Genomic DNA, 26,692 nt, shown 5'->3' with positions numbered 1-26,692 from the left:
CTAGCTGGTTGGTTGTTCATTTGAAAGTATGTAGTTGTTTTTGGCAGTTGCTGTGTTCTGTTGTTGTTAGTTGTTCTGGTTGTCCAGTTGCTTTCGGAATAGGATCCTCTCCATTTCACTTGAAATAGAGAGGAATCGTTTTCCTGGCTGGCTTGGTTATAAAATAGAGTTAAAAATACACTTAAAGAACTAACCATTTCAAAAAAGCCCCACGAACAACAGTTGTGACACTTGAATACATCAAACTATCATTTTGTTCCAATTAAACCACTTTTCCGTCATTCTTCCAAAAATACCACTATTTTCTTCCAAAAAAAAAAAAACTAAAAACTAAAAACTCATGCAAATTCTTTCTAATACTAATTGAACCTTCCTATATGTATTTTAGTATTTAATCAAAAAGAATTTTTATATAAATTCAATTTGTTATTTTTTTTTTTTAAAAAAAAAATGAGTATTTTTAAAAGAATGACAGAAAAGTAGCTTAATTACAATAAAATTCAAGTTTGATGTATCTAACTGACAGGCTTTTTTGAAAATGATTGTTAGTTTATGGGGCTCCAGTGTATTTAACTCTAAAATATTCATTCATAAAAATATAAAAAATAAAAAAAAAAAAAGAAAGGAAGGAAAAATTTGGCTTACATTAATAAATATAAAAATATATTTGCATAAAAAAAAAAAAAATGGAAAAACTAGAGAATAAATAGGGGGAGAAAAAAAGGGTGGGGAAAAACTGAAAAAGAACATCAGCCAGTGCTACCAGAAAAATCTCCGGAAAGAGCACTTCCATATGAAGCCGATCCAGTTTGTGAAGTGGCACCTCTAGCTTTTGAAACAGTAGTTACTCGAGCTTTCTGGATCTGTCGTATCCTGAAAGCATCTCTAGGTAGTGGCTGGCTTTGGACGGTCGCAGTTTCATCATTTTCTTGCCCTATATATAAACGTTCACACGGTAGCATTAGCAAAATGTTTTTCCAATATTTAGGCACTGATCAACTCAATTAGTTCACATTTTTCTTATACTCATATGAGATTGCTTTTAACCCATTGGAGGCAAAACTACATGCCAACCTGTGAATATATAGATATCTTCAAGTATTATTCATAAGCATCAATTGTGAATCACATGTCCTTTGAAGATGTTTCAGTAGTGTTTTCAAGAATCAAAAGTAATCTCTAAAACATGCAACAAATGAGTATAACCGCAAAGAAGGAAGGTTACACGTACCGTCTAGATCTTTCCTTTTCCCAGATTGTCTGTCCCTGGTTGGTTTGAAAGACGAAGCACTTGGGATGGGATGGGCCTTGCTTGAACCAGAGAGGTCACTCGTACTAGGAGCAGGACCTCCTGACAGTTGCACTGGGTAAGTCCCTGATTTGCCAGTCTGCCCTGCTGGTATATCACTCTGCAAGCAAATTGATAATACAACATCCACATCTGGTGTTGGACCTGAAATTCCCAAAGAAAGCAAGCAAGCCTCATTAAGCAGCAGCACAAGTGATTAGTGGCCAATTAGACATCTTCATTACCATCAATTAAAATCAATCAAATCCAGGGAAGAAGGAAGATGCTGTCTCTGGCATATAACTCAGCAAATACAATAATAAGAAGCTTGAAGACCCAGATAAACTAAAGTAATTATTATAAAAATAAAAAAATAAAAAATAAAAAACTTGAAAACTTTTTCACTGCTTCCTAAGAACAGCAAAGCAAGCATTAATTATAACATGTTACCACTTACAGCCATGAATCTAGACTACTTCTCTACCCATTAAATGTGAAGAATCATAAGCAATGGCTCATCTTATCGCCTGAAACATGCAATTGCATTGATATTATACATAAATATTTGACTGTGAGTGTGTTGTGATGTGTGTCAATTGTAATGGGCAGGTCAACCACGCAAAATTAATCATCTTGAATTGATTCATTCTCCAACAATTCTTTCTTTGCAATGGCCCACTAGTAATTAAGAAACAAGATCACGCATTTTTATCTTTTCTTCTTTTTCATTTATTGGATATCTTGGTCTGTGAAACTCACAGGCATTCTCACTCTGTAGAGGTAACACAGATAAACAATTCATCACTTATGAAGTGAACCCTAAAAACATGCAGTGTATAACCAAAATGCAAAGTATCAGTATGGTATGCTTGAACTTCTGAATGTTGAAGGCTTAGTTAGTTGTCACAGTAATTGGAAACTAATTGTGTTATTACTTAAATAAAAAATATCATATGATCTTTGTCCGCTGGTTGTTGGGAACATATAGACCCTAGCTTGAGCCATTGTGAGCTGCTACTGAAAATGGAAATCAAATCCAATTATGGACTTCGTTCATCAAATTCACACCATGAAAGAGGAGAACTATAGAGTTTTTTATGCCATAAGAATTTCATGAATGTCATGGAAGTAGTATTGATGTACTTTTATGATAATTCATCAAAACACAAGATATTATTCAGAGCAGAGTAGGGCCCATTTTGAGGTGCATCATTTTGTCACAGCATTCATTCTTCATTATTAATAATCCTTATAAACGTCCATAACAAGTGAGTTTGATTTGCAACTACACTTAACTAGTAAAGTTCTGAGATCCAAAATTGCTTCCTGATTCAGTCAAGTCCCTCAGGGTTCCCATTTTTGGAGTAGAGGAAGAGAGATTAACACACACGTGTGCTCATGTGTATATTTAAGAACTGTGTTTCTGTAGTGTGCGTGCGCTCGTGTATATATGTAAGAACTGTGTTTCTGTAAGGATGTCTCATGAGATGAAAAAATCCAAGTAGATTTTACACTTGAAAAACTTTAATCACATTCATATGCATCCAATCACTTCGGGATTACAAATATTAAGGTTTTTACATTTAATCTATTCTATATTTTTCTATGTACCCAATCTCTTTTGAACAACTATATCTAAATCCTGTCATTCCACTTCAAAGATAGATTGGTCCCTTCAAAGTACACAACGGAATAAAGTGAAATGGCATTGTTTCCACAGAAGATGAAACCCTCCTTTATAAAGTTAAATTAAACCACAGACGCCCAGCACCTATGAATGGGTACATTGAGTAAAGGTCAATTTATACATCAACTATAACTCTGCCAAATCCAGACACAAGTATCATAGTCATCTATCAGATTTTACAAGTAAAATAACAAATACCCGTTGCAAGAGATTTGATGCGATAGCACATAAAACAAGGCATTGAAAGTGCTCTATGTTATATCCTAAACATGGGAGTGCTACTCCGACAAGGAAAAAGAATGTATATGACAAAATTATTGGATCTTCTCCAATATCTCGACTGGGCCTTTCCCCTTATCTCAACAAAGGTGGCATATGGACAAAGCAGAAAGATAACAAATGAAACTAATCCATTATATTGGCACGCAGGACTTAACGTTTCACTTTGGTTTGAGCAATCAATTGAGCATTCTTACCAACACTTCAAAGTTAAAATTGTTGATAAGTACAGTGATTTTCATCTTGGGATTTGTAGTATTACATAAATCAGGAATGGAAGTTAAGATGATTACCCTCAACAGCAGGCAAGCTTGCTAAAAATGCTACCAATGCAGGTGGTGTTGCTTTCAGTATTTCATCAAACGCATTGGTTGTTCCATCACCCACTGTTGCAACAATTGGATTTGATAAGTTGCTAAATGCAGCAGGAACTCCAGACGCTGTAGCACTTGGAAGATTTTCCATCCCTACAGTCAAATAAGTCAGACATTAAGTATTAAATCCACATGCTGCAATAATATGAATTATACACTGTAAAACCATGATCATGCTGAAAACATATTTTTCAATTCACATGATACGTTACTAGTGATTAAATGGCCAGGTCTATCTTTTTTTCCCCATTTTCATTTTATTTTGATAATAAAGCACTACTGAAAAAAAAAAAAAAAAAAAAAAAAAAAATCTGAGGGGCTGATGTTTTTAAAGAACACCTTGAAAATATCATTCACCTTCTCTTAAAGTTTTCAAGGACTAATTTTTTTTATCAATAAATTGGATCCTTTGTCAGTTTAAGCATTGTATCACCATTTAGGAGGCTGTGACAGCATGTGAGCTGACACATCTATTCAAGAGATTTGAAGATATCATTCACTACAGAAAACAATCATCATCAACATCCACACCCTTCAAAAATGATTCTGATCCACAAGCTTAACGAGTGCCAGAAACCAAAAATTTATTAGGTTCTACAAATATGAAAGATTATTAGGAATATCAGGTGCCCAAGTAGTAATGGGGTGGAGTAAACGTAGATCCAGGGTTCAGATCATGCCAATTATATATATATTACTTATCAAAAAATAGATATACATATATATATATATATAGAAAAAATGTAATTCAATCAAAATAAAGCACAAAACGGGTACACTTATTGTGGAAGCACCAGGCACAAAAAAGAGCACTTTTTTAATTTCCATTGAAATATAGGTAATTAAATTAAAAATAACCGTTGGTCAGCAACCAATTGAGAATGACCACTGATTATTGATACCCACTTTATTTTTATGCACCTTTTGTGTGTATTTTGTAAAAATGTGTGCTTGAATTTGATCACTGTTGCAATGTTTGGGAATATTTTGTGATGCACAGGAAAATAAATTTTGTATTAGTTTTTGAGATAACTGGTAATTTAAAATTAAAAGGGTTTTGAAATGTGATCCTAAGGAGAAGCAGCGAGCTACACCACTGGAAACCCAAAATCAAATCCACTTGCCCAGCCACCACCATATATTGCCTCTTCTGGAAGAGGAACCACCGGGTAGACGTCCGCCTAGGAAGCATTTTAAAACCTGAGTCACTGCAAGGCAAAGGCTCTCTCAACACTATGTTTCCGTGGTCCTGCACGCTGTGAGGAGGTACGTGGAGAAGAACACAAATGATCTACATTGTTGGAATAGAAGGAAGGCTGACTTATTTCTCTCTCTCTCTCTCTCTCTCTCTCTCTCTCTGCCCTAGTGGAGGCGCGTGAGAGCGTGTTACGTAGGAGTTTGCCTTGATTCGCCTACCAGACGCCCGGTTGCTGTACGAGGATAGTGTGTTGAGCATCAGGTGTTTGTGGGTCGCGCTAGTAGCTCTCGTAGGGGTGTCAGCCGGTGGGTCTCGTGACTGTGTGGCTCCTTTCCATCGAAAATGTGACCATTCTCTGGGTCGGCCGCTTGGGTTCTGGGTGTTTTTTGAGATGGAGTTAAGTTTTATCGTGGAGTCGAAGACTTTTGCCTTCTCGGTTCTGGATGGGGCGTCGACACTGAGGGTGGAGGAAAAAAGAAAAAGCTTCTCCGGTGAAATTTTCATTAGTTCTTCGTGCTCTGAGTGGTTGGCTTCGACGTTGGAGTTTCTTGTGGATTATTCGAAAGATCAAGTTTTCATCAAATCTTTCAGGGAAGGATCGAGAGTCTTGATTGCTCGAAGAGGGTGTAACCAAGCCGGCCGTTTCTTAGAGGCAGCTTCTTTAGGGATGGGTGGCCGGAAAGGGTTTATTCTGATCCCTGAGGGACGTGGAGGGTGGGGTTTGATCAAATTCTCCGACGAGCTGAGGAAGGCCGCTGTTTCTTTCTTTGCTTCAGTGGGCTGGGGGTCTGGTTTCTTGCATGAGTCGGTGGAGAATAAGGGGAAGAAAGTAGAGGCTTGGCCGGGTTTGGTTCCTTTCACGAAGGGGCCCTCCTTTGTGGACGTGTTAAAGGTAGGCTCAGCCGCTGTCATGAAGAAGGCATCTATTGTGGGGGGTCGTTTGTCTAGGAGAATGGTTACGCCAGTGGATCAGTGTGAGCTTGACCTTCTTCCGGCGGTGAGGGTGATAGATGCAGATCTGAGGTCGGCGTTGGACTGTTCTACCTTGGAGTCTTCTTCGTTTGATCTGTTGGGTAAGGACCAGCCTCTCCGTCTGATGGGTAAGACTTATCTTCCACGTGGCACGTGGAGTAAGCGGGTCATAGGTTTCAACTTGGCTTTGGGCCGGGCTGCTAAGAAGCTTCTGGGCCGGCTTGCAAGGAATGGACTGAGACAAAAGGGATTGCGTTTGGGTCGCTTCTTGCGAAAACCTAATTCCTTCAGGTCGTCGAGTTTCTCGCCAGAGATGACGCTGGTGGCTTCTTTTGGGCCGTGCGATCTCAATCTGTCGGAGTTTCACGTTGGGGATCCTTTGTGCGAAGATCGATCTGGGGGTGGGTCGTCTTTGGTTAAGTCGGTTCCTCCGTTCGTCTTCCCACTTCTGCCGAATGCGGAGATGTCGTCGCCGGCGACTTGTGGCTGCTCCTCCGGCATTGACTGGGCTTCTGTGTGGTGCAGAACACTCCGTCTCTTCTGTTCCTTCTCTCTCAGGGGCCTCTGAGTTGGGGAAGAAGATTCGCTCTTCCCCCTCCCCCTTGCTGCAAAGTCGCCCGTTTCAGCAATATTTCAGGAGGGCTAGGGAGCTCAGGGCAGGGCATTATGTGTTATGGAACGATGGGTTTCTTTCTGACTCTTTGGAAGCCTCGAAGCTGTCCGCAGAACCTGTTCTTTTTAAGGATATGGGTGGAGAGTTTCATGCGAATAAGAAGACAATCTCCAGCGAAAAAGGGTATTTTTAGGAAGGGTTTTCTTAATCTTCCCCTGATTGTTTTTGTCCCTCCCGTTTTGCCGCAGGAGGTCAAGGACGTCGGGGTGGTACGACCTTCCTCTCCTCCGAGTGGCTGCATCTCTCCTTGTTCTGTTGAGGGAAATGGATTCTCCCAATTTCGAAATTGGCCTATCGGTTTTGATCACAACGAGGAGATTGTAGTTTGGGAGGAGGAGGAAGATGATTATTGGGATGGATTGCCCTTGGATTGGGCATTGGAATGGGCTTTTGGGGAGGAGGCCTTGGCAATTAGGGATGCGAAGAAGATTTTCAGCGGGAGAAGATGATTGAGCACCAAAAGTCCAAAGGAAAAAGGGAGCTACTAAATCTGCATAGCTCCATCAATTATGGTGATGCTAAAGTTCCCTCTAGGAGTAGGAAAGGCAAGGCACACATGATGTAGGTTCGTGTGCTTTGGTGGGTAGGTGGTGGGTTGTTTTGTTCTTAGTTGGGTGCTATTGTAGTTTGTTTTGGGGTTTTTCTTCGATTTCGGGGGTTCGGGTTTTGTTGGTTCTGTTGGGTTTATACGGGTTAGCTTTGGTTGTTCCTGTGTACGTAAGGGCGCCTTACGCTTTCATTAATAAAGTCTTTTTACTTATCAAAAATAAATAAATTTTGTATAATGCTAGAAGATAGTACCTACTTTAATGTTTAACTTTCATTCGATTTGATAATTATGTTGCTGTCGATTAATAATTTATTCAAATTTATTTGTAGATAATTTAAGAAATTAGTTAGCCTATAAAGGATTTAGAACTTTGTGACCAACAATCTTCATGCAATTGGACAATGCCCTAACTATTTGAGCTCATAAGCTAAATAAATCACTATTTCTGAGCTTCCTTTTCATAAAACTTTAATGACTATATGTAATGAATCTCTCTCTCACAAATAATTCTGCCTAGCATTTAGAAATGTGTGCTTTACTTTGATTAGGCACAAGGCGTGCTCCTTTGCGCTTTGCACCTAGGCCCCATGAGGCCTTTACACTCAACAACTGTGCCCAAAGTGTTTAATATCAGTGTTAATGATTAAATTTTAGCCATTTTATACTGATGTGTTTCTCTAACATAAAATAAAACTGTAACGGTTAAAGCTCCTAATATATTTATAAAAAATATCATAGTTCAATCCATATTTGACCTATGCATACTTCATACTTTATCAGTCATGTAACAGTTTAAAGCAAATTTATCAGGACAAAATATTTTATGATTCACTGGCACTTCGTTATCATACAGTAGAGTAAACTGCTCAAAAAAGAACTTAATAAAAGTAAAAACTAAATGAATAATCAGGGAAAAGATTCACATACCGGATTTTTGCCTTGGGTCATAAATCGTCATCTTAGAAGTATCAGGATAAACAACCTTTGCAGATACGTTTGAATTGCTTATCAAGCCTGTAGAAACCTTATCTGCACAAAGGGTGCAGTGAACCAGGTGATAACCAAAAAGTATCAATAAATCAGTCATAAGAATAATAATGATAACAGTACATTAACGCAATAACAGTACCTGTAGACCCAGGGCCATTAGGCAGAGCCAACTTCTCCACTTTCTTATTGATATTTTTAACAAGCCACTGAAAAAGTGAAACCAGAAGGTGGAATTAGAATCAATACACAAACATATATTGATTAAAAATACTTGCAGTAATTCTACACAGTTTTAATACAATTTTGTATTTTTTTTGTGCCTTAATGGCGAATGTGTCACCCTCAAGATTAAATACCTTACTATTGCATGAACAATAATTGCACCTTTTGACATAACATCATCAGACACTGAAGAGACTGTATCTATTTATAGGCAATATCTTTGAGTAGCAGAGTGACTACTGATTTCAGCTCATAGTTTCTTTCTGGTTACTGTAATCCTGGAACTTAATAGTCCACTTGTCATACAGCAAATGAGCAACAGTAGCAACAGTACTTACAGTAAAAATGGCCTTCTAGCCTAGTGTTACTTCTCTCCAACTTCAACTTCAAAGGGAGGTCTAGAGTTCCACTCACTGTGTGACGTATCAAGTTGTGTTTAATTTTATGAAGAAAACAGGAGAAGACAGAGGCGCCCGAACAAGTCTTCTGGGTGAGCTTCAGATGTGACTCTAGGGAGTCTTGATCGGAGTGGCATTCGGTCAGGTCCAAACAACATGTCCAGAACTGAGACGAAGTGAGGGAACCAAGGCATTTGGTCGGTGCCCTGGTCACTTCTCGTCCAAACGAGTAGTAAGTCCGAGTCGTTCAGTTGGAAGACAGAACGGAGCTCGTCCGACCGAGAATATTCGTCGCAGTTTCATTGCGAATCTCGTCCATCCCCAGGGGACCTCATAAGGCAAAAAGTTCAAAAGGTTTCCCTCAAACTTCTGCCAGAGTTTATAATAGTCTTTAAAATCATACTCTTATCAATCTAATAAAGCTTTCACTTCGCCAACTTCAGAATAAATAATAAACATGATATCTGAATGATAGAAGCTAGGATAGATTACTTATCCCAAAAAACAAAAAGGAGGCTACAATAGATTGGTAATAAAAGGCATTAATATTGCGATTAACCATATGAACAACAAAACATTCTAACCGAATGTACCTCTTGCCGTGCCAAATGATCCAAATCCTTAGAAGAGCAAGGCCAAAGATCCATGAAACTATAACGTGATACAACATCTTGCAATGATCCCTCTAAAGCTGATGCTCCCTCTTCCCCTGTTCTAGAAAGGGCTTCTTTCCTTCTTTGTTCAACCTATATGAGGTTAAAAAGTTCCTAGACTTTTAGTCAATGAGATTCTCAAGTGTTCAAGAAGCTAGCAATATATCCAAAGAGTTACTCAAACATTGACCAGGGCACTCTAGTGCCTTCAACCGTTAGAAGTTTACGAAGCATTAAAATCACATAAAAAGAATCAATCCTTAAAACATTATTTAGAGACGTATGCACAAAAAAAATAATTTCAAGCATCAAAACAATAATTTCTATGGTGTATGATGACTTTGTTGTGGTTAGGGCACTATCACACCATCTCTAAAGGAAACACCTAACTGGAATGAACAAAAAGAACAAGAAATTACTATAACTAACCATCACAGGAGAAATATAAGCAGCTGTCCAAAGACACAGTTTTGAAGAATAAGGACTTAATCTCCTCCAATGTTCTCTCCCGGTCCTCAAAACTTCTATCATTCATTTACCTCCATAACCACCCTAACAGGCATGTAGGCATCATCTTCCACACAGCAGCACTCTGTGTACTGCTGGTAGTCCACCAACAAGTATACAGGTCAACTACACACGTCTAGACATAACCCAAGATCTATCACACAATCTCTCCTATAGAGCTTGTAAGCCAGAGTGAAAGAAACTACAGCACACATAATGCAAACAACAAAAATGAGAAGCCAAAGTTTCCAAAATGCAAAATCAAGTTAAATTAAAATAAAAAAGCTTCTGAAGAATTTTTTTTTTTTTGATAAGTTAAGTTTAGTTTTATTGAAAGCGTAAGGCACCCCTACGTACACTGGAAGTATACAACAGGAAACACCTAACTAGAAAAGGAAAAAGAAGCAAGAAAATCAGCAAAGCTGATGGATAAAGGGTACAAAAAAGCCATCGACCAGAGATACAGCGTATGGAGAAACTCTAACACCTCCTCTAGGGAGCTCTCTAGGTTCTCAAAACACCTAAGGTTTCTTTCTCTCCAAATACACCAAAATAAGCATATAGGCACCATCTTACATGTTGTAGCGCTCCTTGATCTCCCAGACTTCCACCAACAAGCAACTAGGTCTAGCACACTCCTAGGCATGACCCAAGAAATACCAAAGCGAGAGAAAATGTTGTTCAACAGAGCGGAAGCCACATCACAATGCAAAAGAATATGGTCCACTGATTCTCCATCACGCTTGCATAGCAGCATCTGTCTACAATGATTATGTGCCTCTTCCTGAGATTGTCCAAAGTAAGGATTCTACCTAGAGCTGCAGACCAAGTAAAGAAAGCTGCCCTCGGGGGTGCCTAAGACCGCCACACATTCTTCCAAGGGAACCGAGTTCCTCCAGAACACGTCAAGGAACCAATGAAGAAATATCATCACTTACAATCGTTGACAAAGAAAAATGCTTTTTGTTGCTTTTAGGTTATAAATCAAAACTATATAGAACTTTCTTTATAAAGAATATATCTTTTCATGTTTGTGGCAGTAGGATATTATTACTAGAAAATGCTTTCAACAATATTATCCTGCAATGATGCTGTCAAATCTGATTTCTGCAATATGTAATAACAAATGAAAATCTATGAAGTCAATGTTCCAACAGAATATTCTGCCCCGAAGAATATACTTTGTTCTAGGTAATCAGTAAACAAAACACGTATCCATGCTAATTACACAGCATTGCACAGCACAGAATTGAGACTAGACACCATTCCCATTCCTCTACTTAAGCAACAGAAAACTGAAAAAGTTACACAGAATTTGAGACTAGACACCCCATTCCTCTACTTAAGCAACAGAAAACTGAAAAAGAAGTGCCTGCTAATTAAGAAATGGTATGGCAGCTTCCACATCTAACAATGTATAACTAACCCACGAAGAAACATTTTCTTTAAAAATTTCTACAGATTATAGAGCAAAACAACTTGACATGATTTGTTAAGTTAAAAAGAAATGGCTACATATAAGTTGAGAAACTCTCAATTCAGATGAAATGAAAGAGAATTACACATAGAAAAAAGAGAATAATATTCATATTCACGAAAATATAATTGAAAGCAAATTAACTACCTTCAACATGCTAGCCAGATCTCCGTAAGTTTGCTCAAAATGGGTGAATCGTTTCCAGACCTGAAAATGAAGTTAAATCAGAACCACATAAAATCTCCCAACAAAGCAATAACACAAATTAGATATGAACAAGATGAAACATTGAAGATAACAAGTAAGACATGAGAGTGTGGGAGAACACAACATAATAGATATTAGAAAAAATATTTAGAAGAACCACTTTAGTCTTATAAGGTGTCAAGCATAAACCTGAAAACAGTTTAGAACACCTTTAAAACAACTTAACAACGTTTAAATGCATCAAAGCAATGCTTTCTTAAGGCAATGAACACATTAGAGACAGTATGCTAGGTATTCCGGTCATAAACTTGTTATAAAATTGGAAAAAAAAAAAATTGTGATTTGTTCACACTTTATGACACGGCAATTATTTTAATCTATATAAAATGCCATAACCTAAAGAAAGCGCTAGTCACATTTGCGTTATTACTCCAAAATGACTAGTTAAGTTACAATTAGAGCTCCTTATAATCACTTATAAAACCAGGTCGGAACCAACGTGGGACTTGGCACCTATGAAACACTTTCATGATCCATCCAACTAATGTGGGACTTAACTTTCTGGGATGTCACATAAAGAGTTTAAAGGAAGTGAAAAATTCACATCAAGAAATAATATTTTTTTTTTATATACTCATCAAGAATTAATGAGGACAATATGAAAGATCCAAAGGCATTATCATAAAAGAAACATTTTTTTTTTCTTTTTGCAAACTCATTCTAAGAATCCATATCCTTTGAATTGAAAATCAAATTCCTTTTGCACACTCAGCCCTGATATTCCAGAAAATTTGCGCTGCCAGTTGTTTGTAGCATTTTCCACATATATGTGAAAGATCCAAAATCACTAAATATGAAAACACAAACATGTCAACAGAATTCTCTTATAAAATGTTTGTTATGAAACGCATGGAATGAGATACATCAAGAAGAAGATGGAGACAAATGCACTGGGCAACCATGCTTCAATACTCAAAACACAAAATATTCCACTATCAAAGTCCCATCCATTGTTGCATGTGAGCCCCAAACCCAACAATTTAACTTACTTGACACTGAAATTGGGAAATAGCTCACAAAATCAGATATGCCCTTTCCCATGGCATGATCAGGCATACTAATCTTGAGATGAATAACCCTAATTTTAATTGACAGGCCATCATGACGTCATCATATAATACCAATTGGACTAGGCTTTGACCATTCAAATATTTAAACATCTTTCCTCAATGAATTAATTTGTTTTCTTGTATTCACTTTCTGCCTGGATGGTCTTTGGCTGCTTTTATTCTTCCTCTTTCTTTAATGTTTCACATGTCTTAAATATTTGGTTCTAATTTCTCACAGGTAATTGTGTATACTTCCTGTGTACTAGAGCTGTATCCCGTATGCTATTTTTCTGTTCACTAATTATTCTTATTTTTAAATGCATAAAGAACTGAAAGGCTCATGCCATAAGATGCACCTCTTAGGGGAAAATAATAAATTTTGTGTGTGTGTGTATTGGGTTCTACCTCAACAGATTCTTCTGGTGGCAGTGAACTCAGTGCCCGCTCAAATAAGGCCCGGATATTTCTATCATCATTCAAGAGTGTCAAAAAGTCTGCATATCTGTGAGATTAAGGACAATAATAAATGGCACTTAGAAATTAATTATCAATAAGACAAGATGATCTAAGTGCAGTAATGTCTCCCACATGTACATCATCAAAGCACTGCAACATGCATGATTTCTGATTTAAGAGATAGATGAACTCACTCAAGAATGTATACAGGCTCATGCATAAACCGTTTCAATCCCGCTTCAAAAACACTATTTGCAATCTGCATGATGTGGAAAATAGGACGACTGATGCATGTTTATTTGTAATCAAAGTAGCATAACAAACCATCAGAAAAATAGCAAATCAACATTTAATTAGTTGCTGAATTGTCCATGATTGGAGAATGCTTAGGTAAGTGACAAATATAGGTGCATCCCAATAAACGGGGAAAGGGAAGTGGGGCATAGGGCAGAGGAAAATGACTTATGGCAATTATCATCCTAAATTAATGTAATTCATCTATCTTTTTCACCACCATATTTACAGCAAGAAGACAGCTTCAATTATGTTTGAGTAATATAAATTACGAGTTATGATGATGAGTAAGTAGAAAAGTTTCGTTTGTTCAATTTTATAAATAATATTAATAATGTGCACTTTTTAATGATATTTCTCTTACTTATCAAAAAAATAATAATAATATTAATAATGATAAGGCAGTAGTTTTGTAGAATACATAGGCCCACAACCAATATGGATACCATTTTATAGGTAGAGTCCCGAGCTAAACATGAAAATTTAACTGAAAAGAAAAAAGGAGGACCTCTCGATTCTTGTCAAGACAAAAGGCCATCATTGCATAAGCCACATAAACATGGTACGTGCAGTTTGGGGATTTTCGAGCATCTAAAAAGTACTTGCGAGCTGCTTCAACACCCTCAGTCCTCCTTAAAAAGCGAATAAACTGCAGCATGAAAAACAAAAGTATCATGTCTTTTTAGTCTAGACTTTTGGAGTCCCCATTATAACCTTGATTGTACAACTATTTTTCCCCTAGATTTTCTAACTTGTTTTACTTTTTTTATTTTTTTATTTTATTTTATAAATAATGAATATATTCAAACAAAGTGCAGAGGTGTGCAACCTAAACATACAGAAAGTATACAAGAGAACTCCTAACCCATAGAAAGAAGAACATGAAGCTAAAAACTCAAAAAAAGTAGAAACAGGCGAAGTATGCCATGCCACTCTCCATGTATACAGGATTTGTAGCACCAACTTTTTGTTGTACTTCTTAAATTGTCATACATCCTTTCTTTTGATAATCATCTTCCTATCCCTCCTTTGGGTTTTCCTTTCTTTCATCATAATTTCTTTTCTTTTTTTTCCTAGGCTCTTTCATCATAATTTCGTTTTCTATATATGTACTTATCAAAAAAAAAATCATTTTCTATATATGTATGCCAAAAGGCTTGGCTTTGGACTGACCCTAAAGGCCTAGGCCATGGACCTTAAAGAGTTCGTACTTGGAAGTTTTCACTTCTCTTGTACCAGCATGCAGACTCACTGCATGATTTCAGAATTAAAGATGATGAAGCTTGCAAAGATTTATTTTCAGTCTTAACCTCCCTCTTTGAGACACACAAGACAGTCATATCCATCTCTCAAGACCACTGTCAACCATACAACGTAATCTGAAGAAAAAGGTCGACCAAATCATTCAAAGTTTCTTACTTGTATATGCGCAAGTGTTGTTGCGTTAACACCATCCCCTAACAGGCTCTCATATATTTTCTTTGCAGACTGCAACAAAGCAGAAGCAAAGTTCAAAGACCAAGAACCAAGGAATTGAGCATGTGGAAAGATGGCAGACCCTCTGTACCTGAATTGCTCCACGAGATTCCTCCACCTCCGCATATGCATACCTTAGCATTTCTGAGTCTGATCATAAATATTAAGGAAGAAAAGCAAATGAAAAATAATATTAACACGGGTTAAAAGAAAACATGAAATACCAAGGCCATGCCCAATAGAAAGTATAGGAGAAAAAATGCCCTAAAACAGAAATTTACATCAAAATAATAAAAACTTATATGCTATGAGTCAAGCCATATACAGAAAAATAAGAAGAGAAGTAAGCACTACTGAAGAATAACTAAAAACCTTAGTGAAAAGACACAAGAACAAGAAGCAAATTACCAGGAAGAGCCTTCAAAGCTCGCTGAAATACTTTGACTGCAGCATCAACTGAACCACTTTTTGCATGCCATGTAGCATAGTCATACCATATATCAGGATAATGGTACATATACATCAGACACTGAATACCAGCACAATGCAATGAGCATATAACAATACTGAAACTAAAGCCATAGTGTATCCGAAAATCGGAAGACACTTGGATTTGCGGCAAGAGTAAGATTGTAAACAACACATCTGAATATGATCAAACCAAAACCAGTCATTTTAAAGGAAACAAGAACTAAGAATTTCCTTTCGGATCCCATGCAAATTAACAGAAAGTGATGTAATCAGACACTATCAGCCTTACGAATGGTCCAATCATAGATCGCATCTCATTGATGGCTCTCATAGTTCTAGGACAATTTTGAAAGTTTGGCATAATTTGGCAAGCAGCTAGCATCTTTGGGAAGCAAGCAGATAAACAAGTTTTAGGATATTTTTTATCTGGTGAGGTGGTATACTAGTTGCAATTGCATTTACTTTTTTTGTCCTCCTTTTAATTATGAGTTGAGTCATAGTTAGGTTTTTATGTCATGAAAGATTGACTTGGGATCTTTGTATTGTTTCTTCACAATTTCTATGTCATTATGGATTCTTCCCGATCAGAAAGAAAATAAGGATCCTCAGGTACATCAGAATATAAAGAAAAATTGTGAAACTGCTTGTGGAATTAGGCACTATCATAGACATTGTTTACAATTTTCTTTTCCATTTACTTGTACTTTCTAAGATCCAACAACCAGGTACACCAATTTATAATGCATTTATTTACGTATAAATGCTTACTATATATATATATATGGATCCAGCTATAGAACCAGGTGGGAAATACTCTAAATAGAGGTGGGGCAGAGATCAAACCATATATATGAGAGATGTTACACATCCATCTCTTTTGCAAATCTACCATTGTACATCTCTTGTACGGAGAGAGAGAGAGAGAGAGAGAGAGAGAGAGAGAGAGAGAGAGAGAGAGAGAGAGAGAGAGACATGTTCACTGTTTTTATCCATGTGCATTTAAGCTAGACGGATCACACATTATCAGATATCTCATTGGTTCATTGTCTTGGAATAAAATTTTTAACATAATGTACATAGCCTTCAAGGAAAGCTTTCAAATTTGAGAAGAAAACTAAAGTTACAAAGATCCAGAGCATCAAAAAATGAATCTCAGTAATTATAGTGACTAGCGATCAACAAAAGGTTGGAGTTGACTCAGGCATACAACAAACAAAATAGCTATGTTTACAAGCCTAAAGAAGTTCTAGCCATCTAGGAAAATTCAGAAGATCAGAACATGCAAGGTAGGTAGATTTCCCAAAAATAAAAGGAATTCAATAGTTAGATTATAGAGGAGACATTTTACACCAAACAACTATATTTTTCCGCTACCTGTTCATATGTGAATATAATTCGCTTGTTGGAGGATGCACTGTCTATCCTTTGTGGGTTTCCTCTGAAATGCAACATGTAATTACATCAAATACAAATTTTTGTTCAGTGTAGTTTGTAGCATTAAAAGCCTTGCTGCATATGGGAACTTTGTCATATTATTTCCAATATTTAAAACTTCTATGAGCTTTGGTTAATTGGCTCAACTGGAACTTCCACCCCAATAGAATGGGTTGGAGGGTGAGGTCGTGGTTTCAAAACCTGTTGAATGCACGTGTAACTTACAATAACAAAAAGTATAAAAATCTTCTGTGCAGAAATTTCTTTTATCTGTAAAATTTGAAACCACGTTCACCAATTAAACCAAAGCCCAAGTGAAATAGATCTTGCAATACAATATAGAGAAGTATATGTGAATATCTCCAAACAGAATAACATGAAATTGCATATGCGGCAAATATAAACGCATGCTGCTAAAACAAAAGGACACCATGGCCCTGCTTCTTACTTCTCGAAAGCTAACAACCGTTTCCATGCCATCCATTGCATTTCTTCCTGTGAGAACACAACGAATTAGAATTTCCATAACAAATATAACTGAAAACATAAGATGTTACATGGAAAAACTTTTAATCTGCAAATGAGATGCAGATCTTATAATGCCTTCAATTCCATTCAAATGATGCTATGAAGTAAGTAAACATATGCCATGGCCTTGGAACTCACACCCAACAGTGTGCTATTATTCCCATAACCAATTTATGCAGGCAAGTCGGCCTCTTCTTAAAAGCATATAGACATCTTGCCATAGAAAATCAAGGCCAATCCTTGCAGCATTTTTCTTAGACGACCAACTTGTATGCAAAAGTAAGCCAAAATCGAGCACCAGGAAGCTACGTGGAAGAAAAAGAAAAGTCTGGTCACAAGTTGCTTGCTTACTTTCAAAATCAATGGCCATACATGCACCTTTATTGATTGTTTGAATAACAGATACCAACTACTACTACAACCATCTGTGGGTCAATAATTACAAAGTGAAGCACAAGAAGCAGAAATTTGCCTTGTAAGAGCCAGATGGTGGTACAGCAACCATATTCCAATCAATTTCATCAACATATTTCTTCCGCTCTCTGTAGACAGCCCTGGCACTGTTATATTTCGGTTGATACTCTGATAACAGCCCTTTTGCCTGCAAAAAACCATACCATTATATGCCAGTTTTTATAAATATATTCCTCTCTAAATTGAAAATATCCATGCAAAACATATACATAACTATATACATCTACATTTAATACCAACTACTAAAGATTACAATTACAATCCAGAACCAAAAAGTTACCAGTTGACGGCTAACAGAATTTTCAAAGTTCTCATAGTCCTTCCAAAGTTGTTCAATGTGATGAGTAGGATTAAGAATAGCTTTTTGGTATACTTTCCTAACAGCAGTCATCCTTTGTGACTCTTCCTGAGTGTTTTGAGCCTGCGTGATCATCTCACAATTAACATGGAAAATAAAAACAACAACAACAAAAAAGTGAATGGTATTACAGCTTTATGCCATTAAACCCATGGTGCAATCATAACATGTAGAAAAGAAAAAGGGAGAATTCAACAAACCGGCAATGACTTTAAGAAGGCGATGTATTCCATCCAGACAGGCCCAGATGCGATGTCAGCTCCTGGATGCACATGCATCAAATATAAGCACAATCAGATCACTCCAAGTCAGTGATTTAGTTTAGTGAGGATCAATCCATCTTAAATATGTACACCTACTTGTAAAAGAAATTATCCTCTCTTTTTTTCTTCTTTGCATTTGTACAAGTAACCAGTATGGTTGATTCATTACAAATTTTTTTTTTTTTATCTAATGGTTGATTCACTAAATAAATCACTCACTACCTTCTGCAGATTGGATATTCCACCTGCATAAAGCTTGTCAATCCCTCTCCCCTCCCCCTAGCAGGTCTTCCATGATTACAATTTTTTTGATAAGTAAGAAGACTTTATTAATGAAAGCGTAAGGCGCCCCTAAGTACACAGGAAGTATACACAGGAACAACTAAAGCTAAACCGCATAAACCCAATAGAACCAACAAAACCTGAACCCCCGAAATTGAAGAAAAACCCCAAAACAAACTACAAAAGCACCCAACTAAGAACAAAACAACCCACCACCCACACACCAAAGCACACAAACTTACATCATGTGTGACTTGCCTTTCCTACTCCTAGAGGGAACTTTAGCATCACCATAATTGATGGAGCTATGCAGATTTAGTAGCTCCCTTTTTCCTTTAGACTTTTGGCGCGCAATCATCTTCTCCCGCTGAAAATCTTCTCCCATGGCATCCCTAATTGCTAAGGCCTCTTCCCCAAAAGCCCCTTCCAATGCCCAATCCAAGGGCAATCCATCTCAATAATCATCTTCCTCCTCCTCCCAAACTACAATCTCCCCGTTGTGATCAAAACCGATAGGCCAATTTCGAGATTGGGAGAATCCATTTCCCTCAACGGAACAAGGAGAGATGCAGCCACTCGGAGGAGAGCAAGGTCGTACCACCCCAACATCCTTGACCACCCGCGGCAAAACAGGAGGGATAGAAAATCCATGATTACAATTATAACTATGTAAACGATAAGAGGGAGATAGAGACAGCATTCTACTCCATCTTCTAGTGTAGAGGTTTCTTATTTGTCTTTCGATGGCTTTTTCCCATTAAAAAACAACCTATTGTGACTCAACATTTGTCCTGTATCCTTTTGGAAAAGAATGCATCACTTCATTTCAGTCTGAGAGTTTTGGATCTAGACCGAACTATTTCCTAAGTGATGGTTTGTGATTTGTTGATCATTTATACCCTTCCATAATTTTCTCTAACTTTTCTCTAATTTTCTCTAACTGTAAAGAGAAGCCTTTTAAACACAAAATTTCGAGTGTTAAGTCCAGCTTTGATAGACATCATGCACCCCAACTATCTCATGACCTATGCAATTTGACTATCAAAACATTGGTTGAATCCCTTTTCCCCCATGTTTATTTGACCAATTGTTCACAGCTTAAGATCTAAAAAATCCCAAAATGTTGAATCCAAAGAATTCCTTGACCAATATCCCTAGGTTAACTCTGCAACATGAGTGACAAGCATAATTGTGCTCATGGCATCATTAGACAATAGAATATTATTAAAAGGAGAATCAAACAAATTTTTCAAAAGTCTACACCCTGCCTAAAGTATGTTCTCATGTATTACCAACAGAAGATGCCTTTTATAATCTTAAACAGAACTTTTTCCTTGGTGTAATGCAATTCTAAAACATTAACACAACACTTACCTAAACCTTACCAATGATATGCAATCTCAACAAGTATAAGAAGAGAGTAATCAGCTCTGATTTAAAAATAAAAATAAAAAAATAAAAATCATCACCAGAAGACAACCATTGTCCTCAAAAAAATTAACCATTATATTCACACTCCTCAAAAGCATCCAGCTTCCCAACATTGATTTTAATATTATTATTTTTTTACAATTATATTTCAAAAAGCGCAGAAGGGCGCAACCCATAGTACTGATTTTAAATTTTAAAACACTTAATCTAGCTTTAGAAAACTTCAACACCATTGGGAAAAGAAAAGAAAAAATGTTGTAATTTTAAGGAAAAAACAATAACATTTTTGAACGGAATGCTATTATAAGAAACATCTTAAGGGCTTAAGAGAGAACACACCAATGTAGCTGAGCATAAAATCAAAAGCTTTTCTAGTCTCTTCTTGACCCTCTACACCCTTCTTCTCATTGACCTTTCTGATGAAACGAATGTAGCACCGCCTACAAAACCGATAAGTAACAAAATGAAACCCTTCAAACTTGAACCAGGAGAAAGGGAGGGGGGGGGGGGGGGGGGGCAGAGAGAAAGAGTCCCAAAAAAAAAGATTATTTGCATTAATAAGACACAAATAAAAATGTAATGTAATAAGAACAAAGGTAAACCATATATAACATGTCATAAGCTATAATCAAAAGAATAATGAAGCACATCAAAATATCAAATCACCATCTTTTTTCTTCTTTTTTTGGAAAACCAAGGTATCCGGGGCTTCGCCATGACTAGATCCCCCGAACACCATGCAAAGTGCTCTCTCTACACAGGTCAGGTAAAGCTTGGGCTTTCACCCACGAGCATGCCCCAAAAAATTGTTTGCACTCAAGAAGAGTTGAACCTTAGACCTGATGCTTCATGGAGCACCCAGGCTAAATGACTTACCTCTCAAGCAAATCCCCTTGGGGTGGTAGATCTCTTTGCCTGTTGGAGAGTGCCAAGGGGTAGGTTTGGAAGATAATTTCGCTTTGCCTAATGTGGTGTCTATGGAGGGAAAGAAACGGTCGTAGCTTTGAGGACCACGAGAAGACCTTAGTGGAGTTAAATGATTTATTCTTTAAGACTCTTTCTTTGGGTCATTGCCTCATATTGTAGTTTTTCAAATTTTCATCTTTTTTAGATCTCTCTTCTCAGCTACTTGCTAGGCTTCTCTCTTGTATACTTCCTATGTACTTGGGTTGCGCATTCGCACAATTTAAAACTCAACCAGTCAAATGATATTCTTTTCATATAAAAAAGAAAAACAATTGAATCTTTTATGCTTAGATAAATTCATGTTGTATATTGGTAAAAAAAATTATTCATTCATTTGAAGAAGCTGTCTTCACAAGGTTGTAAAGGCATTTAAATGATAGGGTGAGTCTGCAAACTATTCTTACTTTCAGACAGCATCAATTCATGTCACCTACAAAACATATGATATTTGACTAGAGTAGTAACTATCTTTGCCATGCCTGAAGATGCAGATATGGGCCACACATCAAATGATGTTCTTTTAAAAGATATGGATAAAATCATTGCTTGACTTATTTCAGGCTCAGTCCTGTATTTTTTTTTTGATAAGTGGCTCAGTCCTGTATTTAACAGATATATCTTTTTGATCCATGACAACTCACATATATCTCGATCTATTAATGCTCTTAATACCTCTCAGCATAAAACTCAAAGTCAGGAATCAATAAAGGAAAACTGAGGTAGAATTGACTTGTGGAAGTAAGATCAAAGCAGAACTAAGTATAGATTCAAATGATTTCAAAATTGCCAGCAAAAAATTAACCCCATTTCAAAGTTGCACTCTATAGAACCTAATGCACATAATAAATATATCATTTTTAACATATATATAGGGGGAAAAGTGGAACATTATAGTTTCCTTTCTGAGAAATTATAGCAATTAAAATTAGGTATCAGCCGATGACTCTTCAATAACAGGAAAGTCTAAGCAAAAACATTGCAATATTGCACGTCAATAGCAGATGGGAGTTCCCAACTTGCGGAGGAAATTGATAAAGAGAGCATCAATAACTCAAGGCTGTGAAATTTGAGGCTTCAAACATACACTTTCTAAAACTAAAAGCATAATAATATTCATATAAGATTCATAATAAACCAATTGAGAGCTAAAAATCATAATCCAACTTGCTATAGTAGTTACAAAAAAATCCACACCAATTTAATATCAAGCAAGTACAATTCATCAACCAATGCCATTTGAATGTAATATAGGTAACATACCAGAGAGGAATTTGAAGACAGTTTAATAAACAACGGCTAAATATCTGTTTGGTGGCTTCATCATTACTAACAGCCATGTGTGCCTCAACATACTGCTTCCAATATTTTGCCTGGAGAACAAGGGGAAATAACTTTATCAACCTATACCACCACACTTCCCCAACTAGAAATAAAGACCATTTTCCAATGGAAGACAATCAAATTTTAAACAGATAAAATTAGTGATCAGGTTGCGGGCCTTGGTGCACAAGAGTCAAACAAATTACAGAACTGACATTTAATTGCAAAATACAACATGGAATATCTACCCGTAGGTATGTTCTTCATGATAAGATCATGAAAAAAGAAAAGAAAAAATGTGTTCTTCATGATAAGAGTTCAATAGCATACATCATTTTTTTTTTTTTTTTGATAAATAACCGTGGAGAAATGTCTGAGGATGAGGAACTTGCTCGGAGAATGGAAGGTTGATATTGTCTATTTTCAAGAAACTAAGCTTGAAGCCATGTCTCATAGTGTTGCGCATAGCTTGTGGGGGTGTCATCATGTATATTGGTATTGCTTAGACTCCAAAGGGGCTTCAGGTGGTATTTTGATTATGTAGGACAAAAGGGTGGTGGAGAAGATAGACAAGTGTGGGGGGGAATTCACCTTGGCTGTCACCTTTAGAAATGTTGAAGATCATTCCACCTGGTCTTTTGCGGGTGTCTATGGCCCTAATTCTAATAAGGACAGAAGGCTTTTGTGGGATGAGTAGGCTGGTTTACTAGGTTGGTGGAACTTGCCTTAGTGTGTTAGGGGTGATTTTAATGCTACCCATTTCCCCAATGAAAGGTCGGGAGAAGCCCGCTTATGCCCAGTGATGTTGGAGCTCTTTGACTTCAATTTTGAGCAAGGATTGATGGATCTTCCTCTTGTTGGCGGAACTTTTACTTGGTCAAATAATCGTAATTCTCCCACTTGATCTAGAATTGATAGATTCCTTGTCTCTCTGGCGTGGGAAGCCCAGTTTCTTGGTGTGTCCCAAAGGAGGCTTCCTAGACTTTGTTCAAATCATTTCTCTATCCTCCTTGACTGTGGTGACTTTCTAAGGGGTAGTAGGTCCTTCAAATTTTAAAACATGTGGCTAAAGCCTGAAGGTTTTGTGGACAAGGTGAAACAATGGTGGGACTCTTATCATTTCCGAGGCTCGCCAAGCTTTGTTTTAGCAAGCAAGCTCTCTTGAAAATTGATTTAAAGAGATGGAACAAGGATGTGTTTGGCAATGTAGAACGGAAGAAGATCTTCACCCTCTTTTGGTTGTGACGTGACTTATGCCATTTGGATTGCCTTTTCTAGTTGTTTTGGACTGTCCTAGGTTATGCCTAGACAATTAGCCAACTTATATGCTTGTTAATGGACTACCATCAGTACGTAGAGTGTTGCTGTGTGGAAGATAATGCTACATGCCTTTTATGGTGTTTATGGAAGGAAATAAATGGCAGAAGTTTTGAAGACCGGGAAAAGACATTGGAAGAGATTAAGTCCTTACTCTTCAAAACTTTGTATCTTTGAACAGCTGCTTATGTTTCTCCTCTAACGATTAGTTGTATTGATTTCCTTGTTCTTTTTGCTCCTTCAAGCTAGGTGCTTTCTCTTGTTACATACTTTTTTTTTTTTATAAGTAATAAACCGATCTCATTAAAAGCGTAAGGCGCCTCTTAGTATATTGGGAATATACAAAGGAAACACCTAAGTAGAAAAAGAAAAACAAACAAGAAAGACATCAAAGTTAAAAGAAAAGGGGTACACATAGGCTGAAGACCAAAGGTACAACATGTAGTAGAAAGAGGATAAAATCTCCTCCAAGGACCTTTCCAAATCCTCAAAGCTTCTATTGTTCTTTTCTCTCCATAAGCACCAAAAGAGTCAAATACGCGTCATTTTCTACACAGCAGCACTTCTCTGCCTTCAAGAGGACAACCAGGAAGGAAGAGTCACATTTCCCACAGCCTACACAAAAGGTTGTTTAATTGCAGGACTCAGAATAAATCTATTAGGCATTCCTGATTTTGGCAAACTGATCGTGCCGAGTAGGCTTATTCTCAAGAAATTGAGATATCCTAAGCATTCTGCCCCGAAGTTAAGCAGATCAAACTATATAAATGAGCTCGCCACGACCCTCGTATACCACAAGAGAGCATCTACCTTTATATGAAACACATATGAAGAACTATCGCCTCATACTCAGACATTGTGGCTATCAGGCATAGCATCTGGGAAACTAAATGAGATATTCAATCGAGAATCAGGATATTTCGATCAAAGTAGATCACTTCTTGCCAGCAAAATCATAACTGAAATACTAAGAAAATATCAAAGCAAATCCAAAAAAAGAAAAATGATGGGGTTTCCAGGTTTCAATCAAGTTGGATAACGATGCCATACACCATATATACCAAGAGAAACTCCCCAGAACAGACAAAGTAAATTTCGACTAAACTAATTAATTAACAACAAATCCGAATAGGCAAGCTCTAAAGAGAAAGACAAGCAAACAAAATATAACATTGAAATGAGACAATTATACAGACATAAAGGCTGTTAGATGAACTCACGGCTGTTGGAAACAGCGCCAGAAGTTGCTCGTATACCGCCGCAGCCTCCGTAATAGGCAAACGCTGAAGATAGAGACAGAGACGCATACAAAATTGTAAAATTCAATAGCCCCCATCAAAAGGGTAATAGAATTCAATAAAGTAACCAAATTTGTGGTATCAGTATGACACCTGCGCCTCGTTGGCTATAATTTCTGCCGCTTCAACGTTGTATTTATCGTCCACGGCTTTATCGTCGCCCATTGTTTGATCCTAAAAATACCAGACACAGAGAGGGCGAATTCAAAATTGAAGAAACAAAGAAAGGTCACCGTATTCTCTTTTATAAAGCCCTTTCTTATGACGGCGCGTAAGATGAAAACGCGTCAGAAAAGGACGTGCCCCGACGGCGTCCGATGCCGATGGATATCTGCGTAAAACATCTGATGAGGCTCGGTCAGTTTGTTATTACGAGTGTGCTTGTGCCGTTGAGGCGCACCTACAAGCTTTGTAAAGAGTTTTTGTTTAATCTGGGCGGAACAAATTTTTCCGCAACTCACTCCAAAAATATGCTCCAATACCAATAGTACGGTGTTATTTTTTATCAAATCGTTTATCTAATGGGCTAATTACTTTTTCTCCCTCAAATACAAGTTATTGTGGATACGTTACTACGAATTGATACGTCGACTAAAATAGTACATTAAATTACCATTTTCATACAGTTATCTCCTTCCGTTAAGGAATCTCATTAAATTAGACGGAATATCTTATTGTTAGACATTAAATTTTGTTTAAAAACAGAAATGCCCTTAAACAATAATTTAATAAAAAAAAATATTAAACTTAATATATATTTTTAAAAAAAAAATGTGGCTGCCGATTTTTTCTCGGGTGGCTCGGAGGCCCCCCCCCCAAGGCAGCCACCCCCTTTCTTTCCATTTTTATTTTTAAAAAAAAAAAATTAAGGTATTTTATGTAAATTTTAATTTTAAGTTAAGATACTTTAGTCTTTTCATGAATTTGACTAACGGTATGAAAATTATAGTTTCATGCTCTCAAAGTGTCGGTTCATGGTAGCATGTTGACAATAGGCAATAATTTATGTAGAGAAAAAATAATTACCCCTTTATCAAATTATCAAATCTCTTCTTAATGTGAAAATCGTTATGGATTTTTCTTCTTTGTTTGAAAAATATCAATCTTTATTGAATAAACTTCAATCACCTAGGGGCATAGAGCTCCCTATAAATAATACCACAAATACGAATTGGGGTTTCTTCAACCCAAACTCTATATATGACACATAAAATAGCCTCTTTGGCTATGATATAAGCAGCTAAATTCGTATTCTGTTTGACATATTCAATTCTCCACAATCTCAGCTGGCTCAATCTAGATTTGATGCCCTCCACAATGTGTCCAAAATTGCTCCATGATGTAATCATTATCAATTACATCTCTAGCCATGAGTAGTATTATCTAAATAAGAGTTTATCTTTTATCTTAAGAGATAGGTGGTGGATTAGTAGTAGAAGTAGTATTTTAATTTTAAATAAGAATATCTAGATTAGTTTGTTATTTGATTTAGTAGCAGTCCTATTTAATAGTTATCGAAGTAGATGAGTGTTAATAAAAAGTTTTATCTCTTAGGATAAGAGTAGACGATCAGATCATGGTTGGTTGAAACCAACCGAGTCTCTTCCTTGTATTCCAGTACGTCTCTAGCCATGTAGAATGACACTTCTACTTCAGTTGGGTTACCTAATTGTATATAAGGAACAAGTCAGTAATTATATAAAAAAAAAAGAAAAAAGTTAAATTATTATTTGATAAATA

At 36.9% G+C, this 26,692-nt stretch overlaps 1 protein-coding gene across 1 annotated transcript; it reads right to left on the bottom strand.

Moving 5' to 3' along the window:
* Nucleotides 1–624: 624 nt before the first annotated feature.
* LOC133865335 (cleavage stimulation factor subunit 77) lies at nucleotides 625–25,436 on the bottom strand. The gene is made up of 22 exons (XM_062301727.1): nucleotides 25,046–25,436; nucleotides 24,875–24,937; nucleotides 22,278–22,387; nucleotides 20,391–20,491; nucleotides 18,276–18,337; nucleotides 17,998–18,138; nucleotides 17,716–17,844; nucleotides 17,164–17,210; nucleotides 16,656–16,719; nucleotides 15,219–15,339; nucleotides 14,902–14,960; nucleotides 14,754–14,822; nucleotides 13,843–13,983; nucleotides 13,235–13,299; nucleotides 12,990–13,086; nucleotides 11,416–11,475; nucleotides 9,225–9,377; nucleotides 8,151–8,217; nucleotides 7,949–8,050; nucleotides 3,548–3,721; nucleotides 1,232–1,453; nucleotides 625–934 (listed from the first exon to the last, which is right to left on the bottom strand). The coding sequence occupies exons 1-22, from the start codon at nucleotides 25,115–25,117 to the stop codon at nucleotides 750–752; spliced, it is 2,304 nt and encodes a 767-aa protein (XP_062157711.1). The 5' UTR covers nucleotides 25,118–25,436; the 3' UTR covers nucleotides 625–749.
* Nucleotides 25,437–26,692: the final 1,256 nt, after the last annotated feature.

The sequence above is a fragment of the Alnus glutinosa genome, chromosome 4 (genome assembly GCF_958979055.1).
Source record: "Alnus glutinosa chromosome 4, dhAlnGlut1.1, whole genome shotgun sequence".
NCBI lineage: Eukaryota > Viridiplantae > Streptophyta > Magnoliopsida > Fagales > Betulaceae > Alnus > Alnus glutinosa.
This window is presented reverse-complemented; position numbering and strand designations above follow the sequence as displayed.

Bases quoted from the DNA above. Each gene is read 5' to 3' on its own strand.
- LOC133865335 (XM_062301727.1), bottom strand. From the start codon at position 25,117: ATGGGCGACGATAAAGCCGTGGACGATAAATACAACGTTGAAGCGGCA. The intron at 3,722-7,948 runs GTATGTGAATCT...ATTTGACTGTAG, and splicing joins TGACCCAAGGCAAAAATCCG to GGATGGAAAATCTTCCAAGT. The intron at 935-1,231 runs GTACGTGTAACC...GTTTATATATAG, and splicing joins GAAAAGGAAAGATCTAGACG to GGCAAGAAAATGATGAAACT.